The sequence below is a fragment of the Eleutherodactylus coqui genome, chromosome 8 (assembly GCF_035609145.1).
Source record: "Eleutherodactylus coqui strain aEleCoq1 chromosome 8, aEleCoq1.hap1, whole genome shotgun sequence".
In the NCBI taxonomy this organism is placed as follows: domain Eukaryota; kingdom Metazoa; phylum Chordata; class Amphibia; order Anura; family Eleutherodactylidae; genus Eleutherodactylus; species Eleutherodactylus coqui.
This window is the reverse complement of record NC_089844.1, coordinates 175,207,091-175,232,292: the sequence shown is the minus strand read 5'-3', so window position 1 is coordinate 175,232,292 and position 25,202 is coordinate 175,207,091. Positions and strand designations below refer to the sequence as shown.

Here is a 25,202-nt window from a genome sequence, read left to right as displayed (position 1 = left end):
GATGAGCGAGCATACTCGTTAAGGAGAAATACTCAAGCGAGTATTGTCCTTTTTGAGTATCTGCCTGCTCATCCGCAAAGATTCGGTTGCCAGCGGGCGGCGGGGGGGGGGGGGGGGTGGGGGGGGGGAGAGCGCGGGGGGGGGATCTTTCTCTCTAACCCCGGCTCCCCCCTGCTCACTCCCACAACCCACCGCTCACTCCCACCGGCACCCTAATCTTTGCGGACGAGCAGGGAGATACTTGAACGATACTCGCTCGAGTATTTGTCCTTAACGAGTATGCTCGCTTATCTCTAGTACAAAGCTTCTATAATAACAAGGACACATGGATGTTTCCATAGCAACAGAGGGAGGGGCTATCTGCACAGGCTGCTGGCTGACAGATCTGCAGACACTGTGATAATGATCTCCACAGTCTCTACCTCTTCTGTTGTTACAACATGTGGGTGTGTGACTGTGTAGGTGCACAGACATTGTAGTGGGTTTACTAACCATTTGCCCTGAATGTTTCTAAAGTGTGGTCAGTGCTGCGGTTAGGTTCTATAGAACATATAAAAAGGAGGAAGAGCTTTTCCAAGTCACCTGGTGGAGCCAGGGCCAGAGATCCCCTGCCTCACTTATGGATCCAAGAGAGCCTTGAATAACCTAAACTATAATCCAAGGATTTTCAGTCCAATCAGAACATCCAAAAGGCAGGACACACACATACGTTCCCAAGGTACCAGCCTTTGTTCTAAAGGTTACGTAAAAGAAAAGCGTAGAGTGATCCTCAAAGTCTTGTCTAAATGTAAATATATATATATATATATATATATATATATATATAGGATAATGTTTCAAATCTCATTTACATTACTTTCTTCAAGTAATGAATAATTAGGAACCCCCTATCCCAGGTTGCGGATATCACTGTAATTGCAGATGGACATAGGGAAAATCCAAAGCCTGAATTTATTATAGGTGGTCACACAGTATATATATCCCTCCACTGCTTTTACTTTGTAACCTCTTATTCTGTTAAACTTTACTTTCTTTATCTATACACCATGACACAGGATTACTTGGACACATATACATGCCAATACTTTATGACCCTAGTATGTATGGTACATACAACCAAAATGCTCCTTTCTTCCGATTACTCATTGAACCCCTTTGAAGTGAGTTATATAAACAATATTTGGAACATTATCACATATCAGTACATCTAGAGCAGACCCTGAGCACCACCATAGGATTTCTTTCACATAACCCTTGCTGCTAACATCTACGTCCCTGTGACACAAAGGGTCTCTGTCTCCTTCTCGATGTGTGCTCTACGCTGGTGCTCCCCATACATCATAGGTAGTAAGGTCCCTGTCTATATGTAGCCGGGGAGCTATTGTAATGAGGAGCTCTACCAACTGATTGTTTCCCCCTCTGCAGCGCTGATATCTGCTCATTGTTCCTTCTGTTCTTCCCATTTGTGATTTAATTTGCAAAACAAGATTATAAAACTATATCTTTTTGATGAAAAACTCTAATTCTAAACATTTCCAATGAGCCGTTTACTATAAAGAATGACTTATCGATTGACAAAAGGTTTCTATTTTTTTATTCTTTCAATCCTTCAAGTAGAGAATAGCAATGACAAGGAAGGGAGCAACATGTAGGATATGATATAAGCTTCATCTCTGCATTACATCTGTTGGGCCGGGGCCACACAGTGAGATTTGGAGAATTTGATGAATATTACATCACAACCAGGACGAGATCAAAAAAGAAAAATAAAGTGGGAGGGGCGTGAACAGCTCCCCCTGTAGACCGTTCCTATAGCCATCAGTCACAACCAGATACATTAGGGGAGGAAGTATAGAAGGACATCTCTATGTCTTCAGAATTGTCCCTGCTTTCGTCATAAGGAATCTCAGCCAGTCATTTCGCCGGTTTTGAAAATCAGATCTGGCCTTCATATGGTAGTTGACACATTGCAGGATGTCATAGAGAACTTGGAGGAGGTTGACGTGTTTTCTCCGTTGGGCAAGCTGATCAGAGAGGATGTAGTTTTCTATGCAGTATACATTCTCCATTCCCATTCTAGAAAACGTGTTCTTCAAGGTAGATCGAGGCGCCTTTTTGCTCTTGGTTAGGACAATGAAAGGCAGGATCCCTGGGTGAGGGTAATATTTAGCAGAGATTTATTACTGTCATGGACCACATGTACAGGATGTCACCAGATCTCAGGGCTGGCTGTTCTGCTAGTCTTCATAAAGAGGACTCACACAAACTCAACTTTAACTAAGGCCTGGCTCCCATGGATTTGATCTGCGGAACTCACGCAGGGGCACCCGCGTGGGAGATCCAAAAATCAAGCCGCCCATAGGAATGCATGGGCGCCTGCATAGCAGCTTTTTAGCATGCAGATGTGATTTTTTTTTTTCCCAGCGTGCAGGTCGCAGCATGCTCTATTTTCCTGCGGATCCCGTCTGCAGCACACCTGCAGCTGTCACTGTGGATGTTTCACAGATCCGTAGAAAAGCAGGGAAATAAAAAAAGGCACGGTGCATGCGCCAGGCACGTCGCCCGGAGTGCTCAGACACATCCACCGTGCTGAAGAAAAAAGATCCGGCCGCGACGGAGGAGATCCGCACTGGATCCGGAGAGGTAAGAAATTGCCTTTTAATGTCTATTCCTGTGGGCACGCACAGATTCATGCATGCCCATGTGAGCCAGGCCTTATAAGGAAAAAAGTTGCAGATGACTTGGTGTGGATTCTTGTGATTACCACACAACGTTTTTCCCCATGAAGAAACTGAAATGCCAGGAACATCATTGTACAACGAAAGTAAGGGAGGGATCATAAGGGAGTGAGTGCAGGTCTGTTGTACACCGCAGCTCGGGGGCTACGTACCTGTGAGTTTTTGAGCTTGTTTTAGGAACTCCTTGATATTATCGGACTCATTACCAGCAAAGCTGTTTTCTGAGCTGCAAAAAAAAATATTAACAGACATTTAATGATCATATTCCGCAGCACTCTACAAATCGGGGAAAGATACACAAAATGAGCCATAACATACAGTACAGGGTTATTACAGGTGGTCTTCCCAATGTGATCCCCTCATAACTCCTGTTTAATGACACTCAGATACAAAAATTTGATATCTATGGAAACAGAAAGTCAAAAATTTTCATTTAGCAAAACTGTCTGACAGTAAGGGCTCCCACCTACTTGCGTTTTTAAAATCGCTGCGATATCGCAGTTGCCAACTTGCGATTTTTGTGCGATTGCGCTGCGATTTTCCCCCCACTAAACTTGCATCGCTAAGCTCTATGTATTGTGACTGCCCTGCGTTTTTTTATCGCAGCCTTTTTGACACTTTAAACTTAATTATAGAGCAAAGCATCGCAACGCAGTCGCGCATGCGATTCTGCGATGTGCGATGCGTTTTTACGGCACCCATTGACTTGCATGGGCGAGGGAAAAATCGGACATCGCACTAATATAGGGCAGTCGCAATCCATAAAAAATCCCACCCGCGCTGCAAAACAAAATCGCAAATGCGCATAGCCACTTTACAACTCATTTGTTTCAAACTAGAAAGTTTTAGCGCTCTATCGCAGTGCTAAAAAACACAAATAGCTAACGCAAGTGGGTGGGAGCCCTAAGGCAGTCATTGTTGCCCATAGCAACCAATAACAGTGCGGCATTCATTTCTCAAACTGCTGGGGTAAAATGAAAGCTGCACTGTGATTGGTGTTTATGGACAACAAGGATGGTCTTACTGCCCAAACCGTTTTAGTCTGCCGTCATGGTCGCTAAGACGATATGGGACAAAATGGCTGCCATGGAGACAGGAGAGCATTTTCTTTCCTTGATTTTCATGTCTACCAGTCTGCTATTAGTTTACAACTTCATTTTCTAACAAAGATTGGTAAAGATCCCCCCAGCGGGTGCATCATTCATAAGGGGTACTCCAATGTAATGGAAAAAGATTGCATCTGTAAACGAAAATCATCTGTCGGTCCATCAGTAAGAGCGGAAACAGCGGAGTGTGTAGGAAAGTGCCCCGCCCCTTCTTTTTCCTTGCATAAATAATTTAATACCTATACGCTACAGATATGGCTTCTGACGCCGCAAAAACAAGTAATCCCTGGTTTAATCTTCCAACAGGATGCGGCACCCTCCATCATCTTGACAATGAAGTCAAAAGTGAGCAGTGACTACTAAACAGATGGATTGGCCGTTCCAGTTGGTGACGAAAGTGACCTTCTTCCTTAAACTCCACATCCCCCGGACCTTGCACCTCCTCTCTGTGGGAGTGTTAGAGTCTACATGCCCCCCTTACCATTGCATCTGTCAGTCGCGATCCAATAGAACGTGTATGGCAGGAATTGACTACAAGCTCCATGTGCATCTTGTGATAAAGGGGATCACACTGATCACCTCTGATGGGGAAAACATTTTGAGGTTTTTTTTCCATTGTTATCACATTTCTGTATCGGAGTGTCATTAGAAGGAGTTATGAGGGGTCACATCGAAGGGATCATAGTAACATAGTATTTAAGGCCGAATGAAGACAATGTCCATCTAGTTCAGCCTGTTTATCCTCCTATGTTGTTGATCCAGAGGAAGGCAAAAAAAAACAAAAGGCAGGAGCCAATTAGCCCTTTTGGGGGAAAAATTCCTTCCTGACTCCCTAATGGCAGTCAGACTGTTCCCTGGATCAACCTCTAATGGTTCCTACTTGCCTGTATACCTGGATTAACAATTAATCTAAGATTTATATCCTGTAATATCCTTCCGCTCCAGAAAGACATCAAGTCCCCTTTTAAACTCCTCTATGGATTTTGCCATCACCACGTCCTCAGGCAGAGAGTTCCACAGTCTAACTGCTCTTACAGTAAAGAACCCTTTTCTGTGTTGGTGATTAAACCTGCTTTCTTCTAGACGTAGCGGATGCCCTCTTGTTACCGTCGTAGTGCTGGCTATAAACAGATCATGGGAGAGATCCTTGTATCGTCCCCTCATGCATTTATAACTCTGTATTTAATTGATGCAAAGCTTGAACAATCGTTGTGAGGATGCTCCTCGGGCAAGCATACCTACTGTAAGGAAGTGTACATATAGGGTACTATACATATACATGAAGCTGTGTGAGTCAATTACCCTGTTTGTGCCTGAACAGCTAAGAGGTGAAATGAGGTGCGTGGGGGGAAGATTTAGCAAAGTCCCACAGCAATGAATAATTGTAGGCTTCCAAAAAGAGCTTTATGACAAATATTAAAAAGCATCATGAATCTGATGATATTTAGTGACGCCCACATAAAGAATAGGGATCAGGTGCTCCTCATTTGCAGGATCAGCGGTGGCCATAAAATTGTCAGTGTTTACAATGAAATCCCCTTCAATGGAGTTTATTTTCTGATCTCCTTGTCTTTCTTCTGTAACAAGACTCCTGGTAAGACAAGACATTTTGTTTTGCCTCTCTATCCCCTTTTTTCTGTGTTCCTACATTTCATCTCCTCCTTCCCTTGTTCCTCCCCTCTTTCTTCTTTTCTTCCCCCTCTCTTCCCTTGTTTTTTTTTCCTTTTTACTGTAAAAGGGTTTTCCAGGCTGCCAGTGCCGGGCTGTCAGTGTCGGACTACACCGGGGTGGAAGGTGCGTCTACAATAACAAATTATTTCAATGAGAGCTGCGCCTGCATTTACAAGTGCCGGCCACTACACAGGGGTCGGAGCAGCGGCTTCCACTCCGACTCCAGTGAATCCTGGCACAGACAGCCAGCGCTGTCTGGAAAACTCTTTAAATATATTCATTCTTTAAAAATACATATCCTGTACATTGAATGTGCCGTCATGTCTTAGTGCACAACCAGGTGTCCGAGTGATGTGCAAACGTGGGAAGAGGCAGAAAGAAGCAGTATGGAATGTAAAATGGGGATTGTAAACTCACGTCGCACAAATTTATTTAAAGCTACGCTACTTCAATGTGCCTTTTTCAAGCTTAAAACATACAATAATGATCAAGTTTAAATACATTCATAGGTATTACTCACAACATGCTTTCCCTGTTAGCGTCCCCGCGAGGTTGCCGTTGACGTAATTTCTAGGGAGGAGTTCACTATCCTCTAGCGTAAACCATCACGTGATTTCTTTTGGAACGCATACATGCGTTCCAAGTTTTCAATAATCTTTATCAACTATCTTTACGAACATATTATAAAACCATACGATCTCATATATGCGGCTATTGATGCAATGGAAGTGATCCTTCATCAAAATCGAATACTCTTAATATATTGTTAAACTAATTGTTCGCTGATTAATCTGGACAATAATATATAAATATAATAAATCCTATGTAATAGTCACAAAGGACTTCTCTAAAACTAATACAAAACCATATAATCCTTATATAACTTTATGATATTATGTTTATATATGGATTATATGGTTTTGTATTAGTTTTAGAAAAGTAGGAGGTGTGGAATTGTAATAGTGAGACATGGAAGCAATTGAGAGAGGACTGTTCCATGCGGATCTGAGAGAACAAGAAGCCTATACAGAATGGAGAACAAAACATAAATCCGTAGATAAAAGCGATGAGAGGACAAAAGCTCCCACATTCAGAAAAAAGAGAGCGGGGGAGAAAAAAACATTCAATGGCCGGGTGTATGTACATTGCTAAGGATTCCACATAGGATCTGTGAGAGTTCAGCTTCCAGGGAGAGAAAGAAGGTCGAGTGTGAGAGTAGAGGGGAACCAGAATCAAGTGATCGGTGTGAATGCTCCATTAAAGTGCCTATCTGATTGTACTGCCGCCAAGAGAAGTAGAACTGTAAAAACTGTTAGCACTATTCATGTAAAGTTTTGTTTGCAAGCAGCCATGTGGTGTCAGGAACAGTCTGTTCTGACATCACGCATGATTCCAAGAAAAACATGTGCCATCAAGGTATGCAGATGTAAGGCTTAGAATGGGACAACATGATCTGCTCGAGCCAGGGGCAGAGTCATCCCAGTGCTGAGTTCCCAGAGACTGCGGCTCATCATAGTACAAGTACCAGTCTCCTCACTGGCCCCAAGTCCCGGGGAAGCCCCACTCACAGTACTGCCATAACCGATCACTTCACCGATGCCAACAAAAATGGTCTGGTTCAGTGTCGCAGCGGTACTGGACCACCCATCGATACTGTTACACTTCCCCTGCCCCCTTCCTTTTTCTCCTTCCCATACTCTTCTCCCTATTTTTAACTCATTCTCACATCTCCTTAATCTCCTCCCTTTCTCCTCTTCTTCTTTCCTTGCCTTGCTTATCCCCTTACTCTTCTAGTCTTCTTCTTCTTTCCCTGCCTTCTCCCTCATTCGTATAATCTTTCTTCTGCTCCTTCACTTATTCTTCCATCATTGTTCTCTGTTCTTCTTCTCTTCCGTTTATTCTTCTTCTCATTTTCTCTTTTTCTTGGTCCTCTAGAGTCTAGACACTCTTATTCTTCCTCAACATCTCATTAATCCATCCCTCTTCTTTCTCCTGTTCCCTTCTTCCTCTACTTCATCTCCTTTTTCTCCTCTCCTTCTTCTCTTTCTTCTTCACTTTCATTTGCTCCTCTCATCATTCCTTTTCTCTTACTTCTTCTGCTCCCCTTGTTCTGTCCATCATTCTTTCTCTTTTTTTTCTTCTTCTTTTACTAACTCCTCCTTTTCTTTTATCTTTATTTTTTATTTACCTTTACTGCTCCCATCATTTTCCTCAATGTTTTCTTCTCCTTCCTTTGCTCCTCACTTCATTCTTCTTTTTCATGTTTTCTTCTCATACCAATGTTTCTCCCCTCATTTTTTATTTTTTTTCTTTTGCTTCCCTTTTTTCTCCCATTATTCTTCTAATTTGTCTTCCCCATCCCTTGCTTTTCCACTCATTTATTTTATCATCTCCTTTCCCTGCCCCTCCCTTCATTTGTCTTTTCTTCTTCTCCTTCCATTATTCCTCCCCACATTCTTATCCTTCCTCACTGTCTCCTTAGACCTTGCCCTTCTCCTCTACTTTTTTCTCTATCTTCTTCTTCCTCCCCTCTGTGTCTTACTTCTTCTTCTTCCCTTACTCCTATCTCCTTCAGTCTCCCCCTTTTTCTTATTTTTCTTCCCTTTTCCTTAGACTCCTCCTTTCTACCTTTGCTTTTTCTTCTTCCATCATCACACGTCTGACAGTCCTTACTGAATTTTGATATACTTGCTTTTTCCTTATTCTTGCTGATACTGTACCTGTAAATCAGAACTGGCACGATCACATCAGAGGGTTCCAGCGCACTTTGTGTTATTAGGTTGATACGGTCATCCAGGTTCTTATTCCATGACACAATTTCATTCAGAGGCACAAAATGACCTTAAAGAATTAAGATAAGAAAAAGATCAGCTAGCGTTACACTATAGAAATATACATACTTCCAATGAGAAGAATGTCTGCCGCTGATGTTCTATCCATCCAGCTCTGAAGCATAATTTAGCTCTGTCGTTGTGCATCACATATGAGGTGTGGCTAGATAACATCTATGAGAAGCTATAGATCTGTAAGGGACTCGCCCTAAAGGGTTACAAATTTGCTATAGACACTAACTGGAAAAGTACAAACAAAAATTACACCAAATTACTGCATGCATTAAAGTTTGCACCAAATATTGGTACAGCAGAACTCGGCATACTCCGTGGCCACTTACTGATTGGGAAGGGACTATTTTTACTGTGAAACAGAAGCACAGGGACTGAGAGTAAGGTTAGAGGTGCTGTCTGATAGACTGAGGGCAGAGGAGATGCTAGGCGGAAGAACAAGAGGCTGCTGGCAGAAAGCACACAAGCAAACCGCAAGCAACATGCATACTCCACCCCACTGCTGGGTGGGACAAAGATGATTGTTTGTCAACAACCTTACATCACCTAACTAATGAGAGAATACTGAGAGAAGAACTTACAGAGTTGAGCATAAATTTCCCATTCTTCAGCAGAGTTCATCTTAGAAAAGCCTCGATTGTCGACAATACTAATACAGTTGGTGAGCTTGTATGCCCTCCGGTCCATTGTCTTCCCTCCCTGGGATGTAGCCTCTCCGGCATAGTCATTAAAGCGGCCATTGCTCAGGGTAAACAGGCAGGAATTTGCAAAGGAAGACTTCCCATGGCCAGCAAAGCCAAAGAGCTGGATGAGAATACGACTGAAGGGCCCGTGAGGCAGCTGGTAGTTCTGTATATACTTGGTGAGCTGTGTGCTGTCATTTGGATCAGGCACTTGGAAGATCTTGGGCGCGGCATCTGAAAGGATACAGAATAATAAGTGGATGGACTGCAACTTCTTTGTCATGTCATATTGCCTATAAGGGAGGTAACTGGAGCAGGTAGAGTCAATGTGCCAGACCCGAGGGTTACATTCTGCACAGTGAACACACAGGGGCATATTGGTAAGACAGTAATAGAGACGTTATTCTTTGCATTTTCAGTGAACGTTTTCTCACCTGGCAAATCTTGATGAGTTTTTAAGATTACTTTTTCCATAGCTTCTAATGAGCTCAAAAAGTCTTGGAGGACGTCTTCAGCCTTTACAAAAATGAGGAAATGTTAGCTTGTAATGTAATAAAATGGGCATAAATGCTTTGAAAACATGAATTCTGCTTAAAGTGATACTACAGACAGAACTGAGTTCTGTGCAGTGCAGATCCAGCAAAGCATAACATTGGAGTCTCTCTTTCCTGTTCTTTGGACCCCTTTGTCACTGTGTCATGCTCCGCCCACTAGGCATAATCTAATGTAACGGTTTTGTATGGAGTGTCCCATGTAGTTTGTATGTTCTCCCTTTATTTGCATGTGTTTCCTTCTCCCACACTTTAAAAACATACTAATAGGTGACCGTAGAATGTGAGGCCGCCATGAGGACAGGCCCCAATGTGACTGATGGCAGTCTGTGCACAGCACTATGGTGTATGTATGTACTATATACAAATGAGTGAAATAAATTATCGACATGCAGAAGATGTGCACGTTGTTGAGTCCGTCAGTCTACAATACGGTATCATGCTTTATACATGTTCCCACATTCATGTATGTTTAAGAAGAGGGAATCAAAAGAATACAATTTTTTCTAATTTTTAAAGGTTTTGATCTCATCTATTCAACATTAGCAACCAAGTCCCTTTAAAACTTTGAACTATCTTTACTCCATCTCTAAGAGACGTGATGATGAGGTTGTATCACTATATACTGCTGCCACTGACTCCCAGGATGGATATGTTTACTCCCTGAAGACGTCCAAGAAAAATGGTAGTGACCCGTAGTCCAACAGTTTCCGAGTCCTAGATACCTCTCTATGAGCTCCTAGGGGGATATAGAAAGTATCTTGCAGGAGAAAGACCTTTTCATTCTCCTGATATTGAGCTGAGACCAGTCTGCTTGGAAACCACTCTTCTATGACTGCTTACTAGTAAATTCTCTGATTCGTGGAGTGGGAGGAGTTGAGTCAAGCCCGGGAAAGTGAGCAGAGTGGAGCAGAAAGTGAGTCGGTGGGGAGATAAAAAGTGCCGGGAAAGGAGAGGAAGAGACTTGAGTTGCTCATTGGAGATGGAGGAGAGAGGAAGGAATGTATGGAGCTGTAGCAACCTAGAAGTCAACAGAGGTCAGGGTTTTGGAGAAATCATCAGGAACAAGGCATAGTGAGGAGAACGAACCTGAGAGAATACTTCTCAACAATGAATGTAATGTATCCTGTGTAATTAAGAGTCCACTGCGTACAATCAACTCTGCTTAAGTCTCGATTTTTCTACAAATACCCCTTTCCGGAAGAACCCTCAGATAACTTAGACTGGTGGGCTCATTTCTCCTGAACCGAGGAAGAGTTAAAGAGCTTGTACGAGTACTCTTTGCCCACAGCAAATCTGTTGAAGTTAATGCTAAAAGGAAATGTGTCAATTGCGAACTGTTGTTAATCTAGCAAGCCTTGAGTGAACTCTGTACCTTCGGTTTATTTTGTCAAATCTGGTCTGGACTCTTTATTTTATCTCCACCAGAGTGCTTCACCAAAAAGGTACTGGCATCACATGAACATTCAAATCAGCATATTCATCATCACTGTTACTGTCTTTGTCACTGCGCGCAGCTGGGTTAAGCCTAGTCTTGATATTCTGGGAGGGGACAGTAGAGTCACCGTTGAAAACCATCTCATTTCCCACTGTCTCCCCACCAATGTCTGTGCTCAGCCACCATAGAAGCTATTGTATGATTACTTTCAGGACACATTAAGACTAAGTGGTGGCAATCTATCTCCATTACAGAACCAGACTGAGAAGAATGGAATATAGGGACAAGCGGAGGGACGGCACTCTTACCTTCACCCCTTTGTCTGGTTTTTGGTTATATTCCTGTATTGCTGATTCCTTGTCATTAGTAAACGTCTTGTGTCCTCCAGGGACGTGGTACTTGTTCTCATTGAGACTTTGCTGTATTCTACTTTCCAGCTGTGCCTTAATATCGTTGCATCTCTGTATGGAAGAATCCTCACACATTTTCCAGATTTCATCTTTTTTCGTCAGTAAGATGGCCTGCTCACCAGAAAAAGCAGATCTCGTTATTTCCTCATCTAAGTGGAGCCAGCTGCATAGATTGGATTCTTAGATTCGGCTCCTGGTGCTGTGAATGTGTCAACTGGGTGGCCAATTAGGCTGTCCACATCAGTTACTGTCAAGCAGGTTTGACATCATCCATTGGAGACCACCAACTTGACACATTCACAATGGAGGGAGCTGAAACAAAGAAGAGCCGATACAGGGGAAGTATGAACAGAAAAAGAAGATATTGTTAGAGTCAGAGCTACGACTCCTACCCCGCTGACATGAGAGCACGACAAGTCTTCTTTAATCAATTTTTCATTGTGTCAATTACAATTTGTAATTTTACCATAGAACAGAATAGTGAACCCTGAGAAAGCGTGGAAAATCTGCCATATTTATCAACTTCCAGATACAGGTGTATGTATGTGGACTCTTGTGTGACTGAGCATGTTAGCCTAGATGACCATGCCCAGTGATCCCTGACACCTGCCCAGTTATTCCAGGTGCTTCGTTGGCCCTGACTTCACATCCAGTACAGAATATTAAAGGGGTTGTCTCATGAAATCAAGTGGGGTTAAGTACTTCTGTATGGCCATATTAATGCACTTTGTAATATACATCGTGCATTAAATATGAGCCATACAGAAGTTATTCACTTACCTGTTCCGTTGCTAGCATCCCCGTCGCCATGGATCTGTCTAAAATCTCCGTCTTCTGGCGATTTTAGACGCGCTTGCGTTGTGCGGTCTTCTGTGCGGTGAATGGGGCCGCTCGTGCCGGAGAGCTGGTCCTCGTAGCTCCGCCCCGTCACGTGTGCCGATTCCAGCCAATCAGGAGGCTGGAATCGGCAATGGACCGCACAGAGCCCACGGTGCACCATGGGTGAATATCCTGGCGGCCATCTTAGTAAGGTAAGGAAGAAGAAGGAAGAAGTCACCGCAGCTCGGGGATTCGGGTAAGTACTAAACTTTTTTTTTTTTTTAACACATGCATTGGGTTTGTCTCGCGCCGAACGGGGGGGTCTATTGAAAAAAAAACAAAAACCCGTTTCGGCGTGAGACAACCCCTTTAATGTAGAATCTGGCAGAACTGTGGATATGAGAATTATTATCCCGATTGCATATTTTAAACTATAGGGAACTGGCTTCAACCTTGAGCTCATCCAAGTATTCTTCTCGATTCTTTTCATGTGTGACATAAGACTTGTTAAACTCTTGCTTTGCCTCCTTCATCGCAGCCTCGTGGTTCTGCTGGAATTCTTGAAGACTGTTCACATGTTGGGAAGACATCTTGTTTTCGTAACCCTCCAGAGATCTTTTTATGCCTTTATTGTTTTCAGAAGTGAACATGTTTGACAGGGAATCTTCCAGAACACCAATATCCTGTCTTCTAACTACATCAAGATATGACTGTAGAAGGTGCGCAAATCCTGTAAGGAAAGCGGGGAAGCTTTATCTAAGCAGGTCAGTGTGGATGTACATAGCACAACGTAACACAACGATATCTGCTGGGACATTTGTCCTAATTAGGGTACATGCACACGGACGAGTCAAGAGTTGCGTCAGAGATTCTCGGGTGCATCTCGGATCGGACAGCACACGGACATTCCATCTCTGTGCTGTCAGATATTCGAGACACCACTCATTGACATGTATTATTTTCGTCCAATAATTAGACAAAAATAGGACATGCAGCATTTTTTTTCTCTTGACTATTCATCCGAGTAAAAAAAAAAATCTCATATGAATTCACCCACTCAGATGGATGGGTGCTACTTCCATGTGAGTGAAATCAATGGGTTCTCTTCTCTGCATATATGTCCATGTGAATCTAGCTCTGTAAACCTACATGGTCCCTTTGAACAGGTTACCCAAAAGCTTTGGTGTCAGATTGTACATTTCCTAATTATGCAAAATCAGGAGAATCATCTCCTTCTCTGCAACCATTAGAGCCTAAACACACGGGTGTGATTTCTGTATTTAAGCATGCGCCCATGTGTTTAATCCCTTACACGAGTGCAGTTGTGCATGCTTTTATGCGTATAAAATCGGCCGTGGGAACAGTAAGCATTAAAACCCATAGGTTTCAATGGGTGGATTCACATTAGCCGATTTCATGTGTGCATTCTCTCCACCAGTGAAAATACGCGACATACTCTATTTTGGGCCGTACTTGCGCACCCGAGGCTCCATATGAGTCTATGGTGGATGCATATGCGGCCTCGTCCTGAGTGAAATCGCACTATTTACAGTGTAATTTTGCGGTGTTAGTCGATAACACCGGGGACCAGGCTGGCCTGCCTACTCACTAAAATACCCACCTGTTCAAACGAGCCGCGGGTGTCTCCTGCGCTAATGTGAAAAGGGCAAGCAGTGGAGCAAAGATGAGCATGGATCCCCTCGCCAGAGAATGGGATCAGGCTGGTGAGCGTAATTACGTCACGCTCATGTGAAGGAGGCCTAACGGATTAATTTAGGACAAGTGGCCGGAGTATTAGGGCTTATATTTGCCCAATGTAATAAGCACACAATTTTTGTGTCCGCATAATAGGCAGTGAACAGAATCTGTTGATGTCAAAGGGTTTGTTCGCATAAGTGTATTTCTTCACATGATGTGTGATCGTATAAGAAAATACGCAGCATGCCCTATCTTGGTCCCTATTTTTGCACCACGGAAGCCAATTGAAATCAATGAGCGTGCGTAAATGCATATGGTACACACAGAAAACTGGCATATATATACAAAGTCAATATGATTTAGGGCTTCTTCAAGGGAACATTATGCAAATACGCTGCCACAGTATATTTGCACATGTATAGTGTTTCTAATATAATCAGACTTCTATGTGGATCTCAGCGCATATTACTGTAATATTTGTGCTCGCCGGGCCAGTTCACACGGACACGAAATACTTCATTTCCATTAAACCCTAATGTGGTCCAGCTGTCTTATTTCCCTGCGTGTTTCACCCTTCCCCTTGTGTATTTGCTCACCTGCCTTAGACTTATATGCAGGAAGAGAGATCAGGACCTATTTTTTTTTTTGCACGCACAAAATCTGCTGCGCGCACAACACGCTACTGAGAACTAATCCAATGTGCACAAACACGGCCGTCTGAAGGAGCCAATGCATAATGTATTTGCGCATAAAAAAACTCACCAAAGAAGCCTAAAAATGTGGATGAAAGCGATTTCCGGTGGCACATATATGTGCTGTATTTATGTGACTGTAGTGTCCTTTTGCCCGTGTGAATGAGCCTTTAGTGGTGACTATATTTCTACCCATCTCCCTGTGTAACACAACATGGACGTCAGACTCACTGGACCCAGTGACGGTCATTCCTCCTTTCAGTCTTTTCGGTGGAACTTCCTCTAGAACAAACTGACAAAAATGTTTGGTTTCTTCTGTAAATCCTGCTTGAAGCTTCGTCTCAGACACTTGGTCCATTCTGCTGAGAGTCTCCTTGTCTGATGACGGGATGTCAAAAACAAAGCATTTTCTCTTGGGAAAGAATTTCCGGATGGTCTTTCGGGCTTTATTTTGACTCTGAGTCCTTGGAGACTTTACAGCTACAATATAAGGACAACAGTAAGAACAAAGGAATTTCATACAAGAACCAACGTCCTTCCTTATTCAAAGCAAAACCATGGGGGTGCAGTGGGCCACAGATGGAAAAAATGTTGTAAACCAGGAGTAGAGCAGTTACTCGTAGCAAGAATTGGATTTTAGCGATCTGATTGGATACTATGAGTAATCGCCCCACTTTTTATCTGCACTGGTCTTGCAAGATGCTGGTAAGATGCCAATTCTTCTTGACCCAACCAGGAAATCTCCGGTCTCAGCTCCATGGTTTTGTCTGCTTAAGATAAGGAGAACTTTGGAAACATTTTGTATTCATGGTTACATGTCTGGTGATACGCACGAGTTATATCCTGCAGGCAGTTCTCCAGGTACTCATCGGCAGAGACCGGTCGACCATTTAATTCTAATTTGAGTGTGGCATCTCGTAGGGTCCAGACTAGAAGCGGCAGTGTGTGGTCTCCATCGGCTGTCTGTACATCTGGTCCATCTGCTTGGGAAGCCTTCTCGGTGATGTACTGATGTGTTGTAGTCATGGAGCTGGGTTATTACATCAAGGAGAATTGGGAAAAGTGCAGCAAACATTTCACATGAGGTTTCAAGGGGAAAAAGGTTTTAGGTTATATTTGCATTCCAAATGTGGAACTATAAGTGAGCAAAGGAGCTTCTCCCATAATAATCTTACACCGAAAAGGATACTGCAGTTTCTTTACAGCATCTTGGTCTATAGTGGCCTTAGTGTTGTAGATGACAGCGCTACTCATGAGCATTGCCAGCGATAGGATTATGCAATCATTCTCTTGATCAGCCTGAAAGACATCATGTATGTAAATAACGATAATGAAACTACATGGAAACATCCAAAATAGACCATTTCCTGGACTTTACCTTCTCCACATCTCCAACACCTTCTGTGTCCAGCAGGATGAGGGTGTGATCACTTTTCTTAGGGTGAGGAGCGCACCACATCCAGATGCCTTTCGTATTTGCACTCAATGTATGTCCTAAAGAGAAGCCACCTACAGATGGAGAAGACGCCTTGTAACATAGTATCCATCCAGTTCAGCCCATTACCCCCACCACCACCAGCAATGTTAATCCAGAGGTTAAAGCCAAGTTTCCTCATTTAGGAGAAACAATTCCTTTCCCCGGATCACCGAACCTTTTGAGTAATTGGTGATATAATATGTAATACTGTTACACTCATGAAAGGCATCCAGGCACTTCTTAAACTCTTTTAGTGAGTTCCCCATCACCACATCCTCAGGCAGAGAGTTTCATATTCTCACTGCTTTCACAGTAAAGAAACCCCTTTTATGTTGTGCAGCAACCTTCTTTGCTTTAGACCACACATGTCAAACACAAGCCCCGTGGGCTGAATCCAGTCTGCCACCTCATTTTATGTCGCCCACCATCCATGCAACAACCCAACAGGCATTCCACTCACCCAGCCTGCATCTCCAATCTGGCGGCAGCAGTACAGAGTCTGTTACTGTTGACCTCTCCACCCAGTGTTTGAATGTGCTATCCTGTATGCAGGACAGATGCTGAGGAGACAGGTTACAGACACAGCAGCGGCTGCCGTTGTCGGGCCGGGGCTACACACTGGGTAAGTGGAATGCCTGTAGGGATGCTGCCCAGCCAGATGCCAATAGGGGGGTCGCTATTACTACTGTAGCTGCTATGAGAGTCCCTTATTCGTACTGGAGCCAATATAGGGAACACTATTACTATAAAGGCCACCAATATAGGGGACATTTACTACTGTGGCCACTATGAGGGTCACTATTACTACTGAGGCCACTATGGGATGCACTATTAATACTGGGGATACCATGGGAGACACTATTACTACTGGGGACACTATAGGGAACATTATTATTACTGGAGCCATATGGGAAACACAATTACTACTGAGGCCAATATGGGGGTCAATATAACTATACAATCTTACCTTTGAAGGCAACCAAAAGGTGATGTAGCCCTTGGTGAAAATACGTTCCCACTCCCCACCCCCCTATGCATTAGATGTACAGGGCGCCCCCTTGTTAAGGTTTTGTGTATAAATAGATAATCGGAGAGATCTCTGTATTGTCCCCTGATATATCTATACATAGTTATTAGAGCGCCCCCTTGTTACAGTCCTGGGTATAAATAGATAATGGGACAGATCTCTGTATTGTCCCCTGATATATCCATACATGGTTATTAGAGCGCCCCCTTGTTACAGTCCTGGGTATAAATAGATGATGGGAGAGATCTCTGTACTGACCCCTGATATATTTATACATAGATATTAGAGCGCCCCCTTGTTACAGTCCTGGGTATAAATAGATGATGGGAGAGATCTCTGTATTGTCCCCTGATATATTATACATAGTTATTAGAACAGCCCCTTGTTACAGTCCTGGGTATAAATAGATGATGGGAGAGATCTCTGTATTGTCCCCTGATATATCTATACATAGTTATTAGAGCGCCCCCTTGTTACAGTCCTGGGTATAAATAGATGATAGGAGAGATCTCTGTATTGTCCCCTGATATATCTATACATAGTTATTAGAGCGCCCCCTTGTTACAGCCCTGGGTATAAATAGATGATAGGAGAGATCTCTGTACTGACCCCTGATATATCTATACATAGTTATTAGAGCGCCCCCTTGTTACAGTCCTGGGTATAAATAGATGATGGGAGAGATTCCTAGTGGTTTTCCATTTAGTGTGTAATGCTGACATGTATTTTCCCGCCCATGTGCAGAACTTTACATTTATCAGTGTTAAACCTCATTTGCCACTTTTAAACCCAAACCACCAACTTATCCAGATCTTCTTGCAACCACCGTGTGTTCTCGTGTTAATTATTTTACATAGTTTTGTAAAATGTATTGATATTTTACCGTGCAATCCTTCTACCATGAAAAAATATATTAAAGAGAATAGGCCCACTGCTGCCCCCTGTATTACCCCACTAGTAATGGTGACCCAATCAGAATATGTGCCATTTATACCCCCCTCTGCTTTCTATCACTGAGCCAGTTACATACCCACTTACACACATTCTCGCTTATGTAGTTGCCCAGAGTTAGTGGTGCCCCTCCAGAATGTTCTATGCTTGTCTCATGTAACTGTCTTGTCAGGGACTTGTTTGTGGATTGCATTTGATTTATGTGTATTGGATGTTTGCAGAGTTAATGTGTGGTATGTTTTGTCCTGCCTGGAAAATGTATAGTTTGAGGTCACATGATGGTGTTGCATATATGTGTTTGCTGAATGTAATGTAAGGAGAGTATAGTAGTTGTTGGAGTCGGTAAGTGAGCCGCACAGACACTAGAGAGAGATTGTTCTGTGTGTGGACTATGGAGAAGACCAAGCAACTTCCTGATGCTCAGCTGGGCCCGTCCAACCCAAGAAACCTTGGTACTTCAAACATCTTACTCACAATAGAAGTAAGACTTACCAGTCTGTAGTTTCCAGGTTCACTTTTTGACCTTTTATAAATACAGACAACACATTTGCTATGCGCCAATCCAGTGGAACAGGCCTTGTCACTGTCGAGTCCTTAAATATATGAAACAGTGATCTGTCTATCACATTACTTATTTCTTGTAGAACCCAGGGATGTATGCCATCAGGACCTGGCAATTTGTCTATTTGAATCTGTTTAAGGTGGCTCTGCACTTCCTCCTGGGTTAGGCTAGTGTCATTAATGGAGAGTTTACTTTATAGCGCTTGATTTCAGCAGACATTTCCTGAGTGAATACATGGGCAAAAACTACTTAATAGATTTGCTTTCTCCTCATCACCCTCAACTATTTTTCCTAGATTATTTTTTAAAGTGCCAAGACTTTCAGTATTAATATTTTTATAAGATATATGCTTGAATAACAATTTGAGGCTTTTCTCTGCTTTTTACATAATTTTTTTTGTAGGTTTCCAGTGCTTTTTCGCTGCCTCCATATTTAAGTAGTTTAAATACTTTTTTTGTTGTTTATTGGCCACTTTACCTTTTTATTAAACCACATTGGTTTTCTCCTATTTCCAACCCTTTTATTCCTGTAAGGTATGAATGGCTTACAGTAAGCATTTGGGATGGTTTTAAAAAGTTCCCATTTACTGCCTGTCTTATTTCTGAGGACATTGTCCCATACTATAAGGTTAGGTTAGCTCTGAGCTGATCAAACTTTGCTGTCCTAAAGTTTAGTGTTCTTGTAGCTCCCGATAAAACTTTCTATTGAAAGACAGATGGAAATTTACTATATTATAGCCACTGTCTCTCAGCTGCCCCTCAATCTGCACCCTTGTTATTCTGTCAGATGTGCTGGTTTAATATTAAGTCCAAAATGGCCATCCCTCTACTTAACCCCTAAAGCCCAATAGTGTTTTTACGTCCTGCAGCTGCACGACGTGTATGGAGGGAGTGTGTGCCACGATCTCCCTCCCTACATCGTGGGTGTCAGTTGTTTCTTACAGCTTAAACCCTCTGGCAACAGCCCCGACAAGCCGCGCGGTGATCAGGGTTGTTAACCCTTTTAATGCTGCTGTCAATTCTGACAACAGCATTTAAATCCCTGTCAGATGTTCAGGGGTCTCCCCCCCCCCCCCCCCCCCCGATGAGATTGCAGGGAGCCGTGTTGGTGTAATGGCAGCCGGGGGGCTTCTGAAAGGCTCTAGGCCTGTCTTGGCAATATGCCTATCAAGCCATCCCCGTGGGGTGGCATGATAGACTGCCTGTCAGATTGTAGTATGATGTAATGCTGTGGCATTACATCATACTGCAGGAACGATCAGAGCATCGCATGTTGTGGTCCCCCAGGAGAACAGTAAAGTTTTACTTATTGTTAAAAAAGAAAAAACAATATTAGTTCAGCCCCTTCTCCCCCTTTTTCTATATTTACGATAAAAGAATCTAAATAATACAACAAAAATACATATTCGGTGTCGCTGCATCCATAAAAGTCCAATCTATCAAAGTAATGCATTCTTTATCCCGCACGGTAAACGTCATCCAAAAAATAAAAAATAAAGAACACTAGAAATGCGTTTTTTTGGTCACCATGTCTCCAAGAAAAAATATTATAAAAAGCGATCAAAAAGTCATATGTACTAAATAATGGTATCAACGGAAACTACAAAATGTACTGCAAGAAATGAGCCCTCGCACAGATGTGTCGAAAAAAAAAATTAAAAGTACTGTGCGCAGAAGATGGAGACAGAAAATAATTTTAAAAGATTAAATATCTTTAAAAAAAAAATACAAGTAGTACAGCAAAAAAAAAAAATTTGCTAGGTTTGGTATTGTTGTAATCGTACTGATACATAACATAAAGTTATCATGTCATTTTTGTTGCAGTTTGTACACCGTAGGAACAAGACGCACTGAAAGATGGCAGAATGTCATTTCTACACTTAGAATTTTTAAAACGTTTTTCAGTACGTTATATGGTACATTAAATAGCACCATTGAAAAACACAACTCGTCCCACAAAAACAAGCCCTCATACAGCTTGATTAATGGATAAATAAAGGAGTTACGATTTTTTAAAAGGGGGGGGGGTGGAAATAGCAAAAATAGGAAAAAACAATAAAGCTCCATCATTAAGGGGTTAAGTCCTTTCTCTCCCCGCATCCCTTTGCTGTTCTATCTGCAGTAGTACAAAAAGGTTAAACCCCACTCCTTGGCTAATCCTATCTTCCACTCGAGAACCCTGCCAATCAGCTGATTGAAGTGTCAGTGGTTCTTGGGTAAGCGCGGGTGTCACTTCAGTGCATTCTAGGCATCGCACCATACAATGTATAATAGCTGTCCCCGGTATCACAGCTCAGCCCCATTCACTTGAATGTGATAGCACAGGTCTGAGAAGTGGCTGCTTCAGTCAACTGATTGGCGGGGATCCCGAGCAGCAGAGTCCACTGATCAACTACTGATTACCTACCTTGAGGACAGGTCATCAATAGTGTAGTCTTGGGAAACCCCTTTAATAACCTCTCAGCTGCTGATCCAGCGATGGTTTTTATGCTGACTGTCAGTGATAACAACTTGTGAATTAATAGTGCGCCATTTTTTTGATATTTACTCTGCACAATTATCACTCAAATTTGTTCACTTGAACGAATTTTGAGCAATAACCGTCCCGTGTAAATGGCCCATAACACTCCCAAATTTAAGAAGTCTACCAGTGCCTGATATGCAAGACAATGAAATGGGACCAAGGGCATAGCTCGAGATAGGAAGAAAAATCTGTACCAGAACCAACTACCATGTGGCATTTATAAATCTGGTGTCTTATTATGTGGTATAACAGACCTCAGGCACCAGGACCGGGTGTGACGGCTAACTCTGTACTTCCTATAGCTACATCCCTGAGCAATACTGATATACCAAGAAGGATAGTGCAGATCCTGTGGATAATGTTGTGTATAACACTTGCACTGTAATATGGTGGGCATGTGAGATATTCAGATAAACCTGCTACATGCAAGCAACATATAACAAAAACTTTCAGATGTTGCCTCCCCTTATTAATCCTAACCAAAATACTAAATTATCACATGTGGGATGGGCAAACCCCTAATACAGACATTGAGTACATTGATGATTTAATCCAATAGCTAAATCAGATTTTTTATTTAATCGATACAGAGACTGAGAAGTTCCAGTGGTTGAGTCAGATGAGAAAATGCCAAGCCTCTACATCCATGATGGCTATAGATCTCATACATAACCCCGGACCTCCTAGGCATTGATAGTCCTCTTACCTGCTGAGTTTCCAGAGAGTTTGTTCAGTAGATAGGATTTCCCAGACCGGTACGGCCCTACGATGGACACCACAACCAGAGGCTGAGAAATGTTTTCCAGAATCTTCTTGGCTTCTTCATTGACAGATAACTTCTTATCTCCAGGGTTCTCAATCAGACAAATGGGTTTGGATATCTTTGGAATTGGAGCCATGATGACCTGCAAGTGGCATATATTACTAGTCTTGCATTCATAGGGGGATTATAGTGAAGATTAAGAACATGTTGTCTACAGGTGAGGCATCTAAGTTAGACTCATATTCAGTCTTCATTAGACTCCAACAGATCGGGTAGAGCTTGTTCACACAGGCCCTATGTCCTTCTGTTGTTTGGCTCTGTCCTAGGAGTTGAACAACAGAAACACTAGGAGTGCCAGATCAGGCACATGCCTGGCCTCACCGGCTCCAGATGGACCCCATTGACTATAATGGAGTCCTTTCAGCCTCCATCCAGCTATCTGGCATTTTACTGAATGCAATAGTGAAGCATGCTGTGCTGTTTTATTCGGTTTTGCACCAGAGACTCCAAGTGGACACTCCAACAGAGATGTGAATGGAGCCCAAGGAACATCTCCCTAAGGACTTGTTCACATCTGCATCACAGGTTCATCTAGAAAAATACAAGAGGTCCTAACAGAAGCTGGACGGACCCAATTAAAGTCAGTGGCGTCTGTTCGGTGCCGTTTGTTTCCGTCCTGGTGACGGAAAGGAGTTTTGGCTTTCCTGCTCCCATGATAGAACAGGAAAATGGTAATTGTAACAATGTGGACGAGCCTTAGGATTAGAGAGAAGATTGATGTAGCTTCATTAGGTCAGTAATGGGGTCTCCTGTGTTAAGAGCTCCTGCATAAGATCTCCCTGGCCAGATGTTATGGCAGCGCAGTATAGGAACACCGGAGCTCTTAGCAACCAATCAGAATCCAAATTTCACTGATAAGAATAAATAAGAGCTTATTGATGGTTACAAGCATGACAGCACTAAGCTACCAGAGCAAAGAGGCAGGGAGTGTTGTCAGAGGGACACAGATTCAGTGCAGAGTGTAGGGTGACATGATGGACTGGTAGCTTGGATCGGAGCTTTTCTTCTTCATTACAGTGCTGACAACTACACTCCATATCAGAGTGTTTCTTAAATCATTCTCGGCAGCACATCCCCCATTCAGAAGGAGACATGAGCTGCCTAGAATGATGGTTTCTTTGGCAGCTGATGAACAGCCATTTGAATGTTCATCAGCTGTTCATCTGCACTTTCATACAGGCCAACAATCAGGCAAACAGCATTCCTCTGAGCATTTGTGTCCGATTGTCAACCTGTGTCAACGGGGCTTTAGACTAAGTTCACATGCCGATACCATGCGGATAATGTGCCAAGTCTGTGGTAAAGAGGTGGCCCATTCATATGAATGGGAATCCGCACCATAGTCTACACATAGCTTGAAATCTACGTGCGGATAAAAACGTGACAAGTCGTGGACCCTGATATTGAATTTTCCACACGCAGCTTCGCACCATTAAATGAGAATTAACCCTTTCTAATCCAATTTGTATCCTGGTTTTCCTAGGGGGCTTACTCTTTTTCTGCCATTATACAACAGCGCTATCTGCTGGCTAAAGCCAGTACTGCATTAGGTGACACGTTGGATAGGCTGCAACAGCAGAGAGGCTGGCAATATACAGTAAGAGAACCCCAACGGATGCCTTCCAACATCAGAGCTGTACAGCCTTAAATCATAATGTCTTAAGAGGTCAGACAGTGGATTGGAAAGGGTTAAACACTTAGGGTGAACACCCACTTGCATTTTTTTAACGCTGCGATATTGCTGCGTTTTTTTAACGAGATTGTCAATGGGACTTTCTGTTAAAAATGCTTCACAAATTGGTGCTTTGCAATTTTTGTGTGATGCGTTTTTAACATTAGAAAGTCCCATTGACAATCGCGTAAAAAAAACGCAGCGATATTGCAGCGTTAAAAAAATGCAAGTGGGTGTTCACCCTTAAGCAACCTTTCACATGGGACAGACTTGTCCGCAGCGCAAATGCAGATTTTGCCAATTAGTGAAGATTTGTTTGCATTTTAATTGAAAAATGTGTTCTGTGGAATGTCTTACAGAATTTCTTGCGTTCCGTCACAGATCCCGGTCCAGCTCAACATACTAGGAAAAACAGCGCTGCATGCAGCACTTATTCTTCTGTCCAAATGCCGGGCAGCTAGGTGAAAGCAGACGGACTCCATTATACTTAATGTGATCTGACCTGCGCTGTTGGGTTCTGTCAAGAGATGGAGCTGGTTGCCAGCTGTTCTCCCCAAATGGAGCAGGAAAGCGGAATCCCGAACGCTGAGGTGAAACCAGCCTGAGATTGCCAGGCTTTACCACTTTCCAGTAAAGTTCTCTTTGAGCAAGAATCTTGCCTCGGACTCCCTACCGCCTGACACATGTACCTGCAGAGTCCCGGTAACCATACCTGGGTTACAGTCAGAGGGGCTGTCTCCGATTCCATCCCCTCCTCCGCTTCGCATGTCACCTTATGACCCTTGTGCACTACAAAAGGTTTATTTTTCAAAATCACAAGTGAAATTACTCCAAGAACATTTCTGAGTCAGATGCAGGAAGGTCTGCAACATGTTACATTTAGCCTAATCTACAACGTCCTTCTGCAATACAGTATGCTTTGTATAAACCGCTCCAACCTTCCTCAGATCGAGAGCCAGCAATCCTTCCCCACATACCTGATGCCCTAATCTGCAGCCTAACAGTCGTGGCCCATTATCCCTCCCTGACCCTGAAGGCATGATTGTAGGTTCTCCACAATGCTCTACCATTAAATGTTCACAGACCGAAAACTCACATGAATGTCCTTGTAGATGACTTGAACAATTCTCCCCTTTGTGTCTCTGAGATGTGTCTTCCTTCAAGATCCACCAGGACTCCTTCTGTCAAAACTCACAGAATACTTGTGAGATACAATGAAGAGTTAAGATGTCTCTTTGTTGAATTAACGGAAAATGAAAGTGAAAGGAGCATTGAGAGTGTATACAGGAAACTGCAAAGAAAGAGCAGGACGAGAAGAGGGTGGACCTTACCTCATAGTGGCAAGATTCTGCCCCAAGAAAGTGCCAAATCATCCTACCCCATAACTCTGCACAACTGTGCTGCTTCAAGACGTTCTCCATGATTGTGCCCCAAGATTTTGCCCTATAAATGTGCTTCAAGACTCTAACCAGAAAACACTGCCTCATGACTACGTTCTAATAACCTTCCAACTACACT

The 25,202-nt window shown here is 42.9% G+C and overlaps 1 protein-coding gene across 1 annotated transcript; it reads right to left on the bottom strand.

The window, feature by feature from the left end:
* Positions 1-1,613: 1,613 nt before the first annotated feature.
* LOC136577699 (guanylate-binding protein 2-like) lies at positions 1,614-24,926 on the bottom strand. The gene is made up of 13 exons (XM_066577615.1): positions 24,781-24,926; positions 21,896-22,094; positions 16,028-16,158; positions 15,839-15,948; positions 15,483-15,679; positions 14,881-15,129; positions 12,712-12,989; positions 11,339-11,551; positions 9,476-9,557; positions 8,940-9,275; positions 8,236-8,356; positions 2,891-2,964; positions 1,614-2,149 (listed from the first exon to the last, which is right to left on the bottom strand). The coding sequence occupies exons 2-13, from the start codon at positions 22,086-22,088 to the stop codon at positions 1,866-1,868; spliced, it is 2,268 nt and encodes a 755-aa protein (XP_066433712.1). The 5' UTR covers positions 22,089-22,094; positions 24,781-24,926; the 3' UTR covers positions 1,614-1,865.
* Positions 24,927-25,202: the final 276 nt, after the last annotated feature.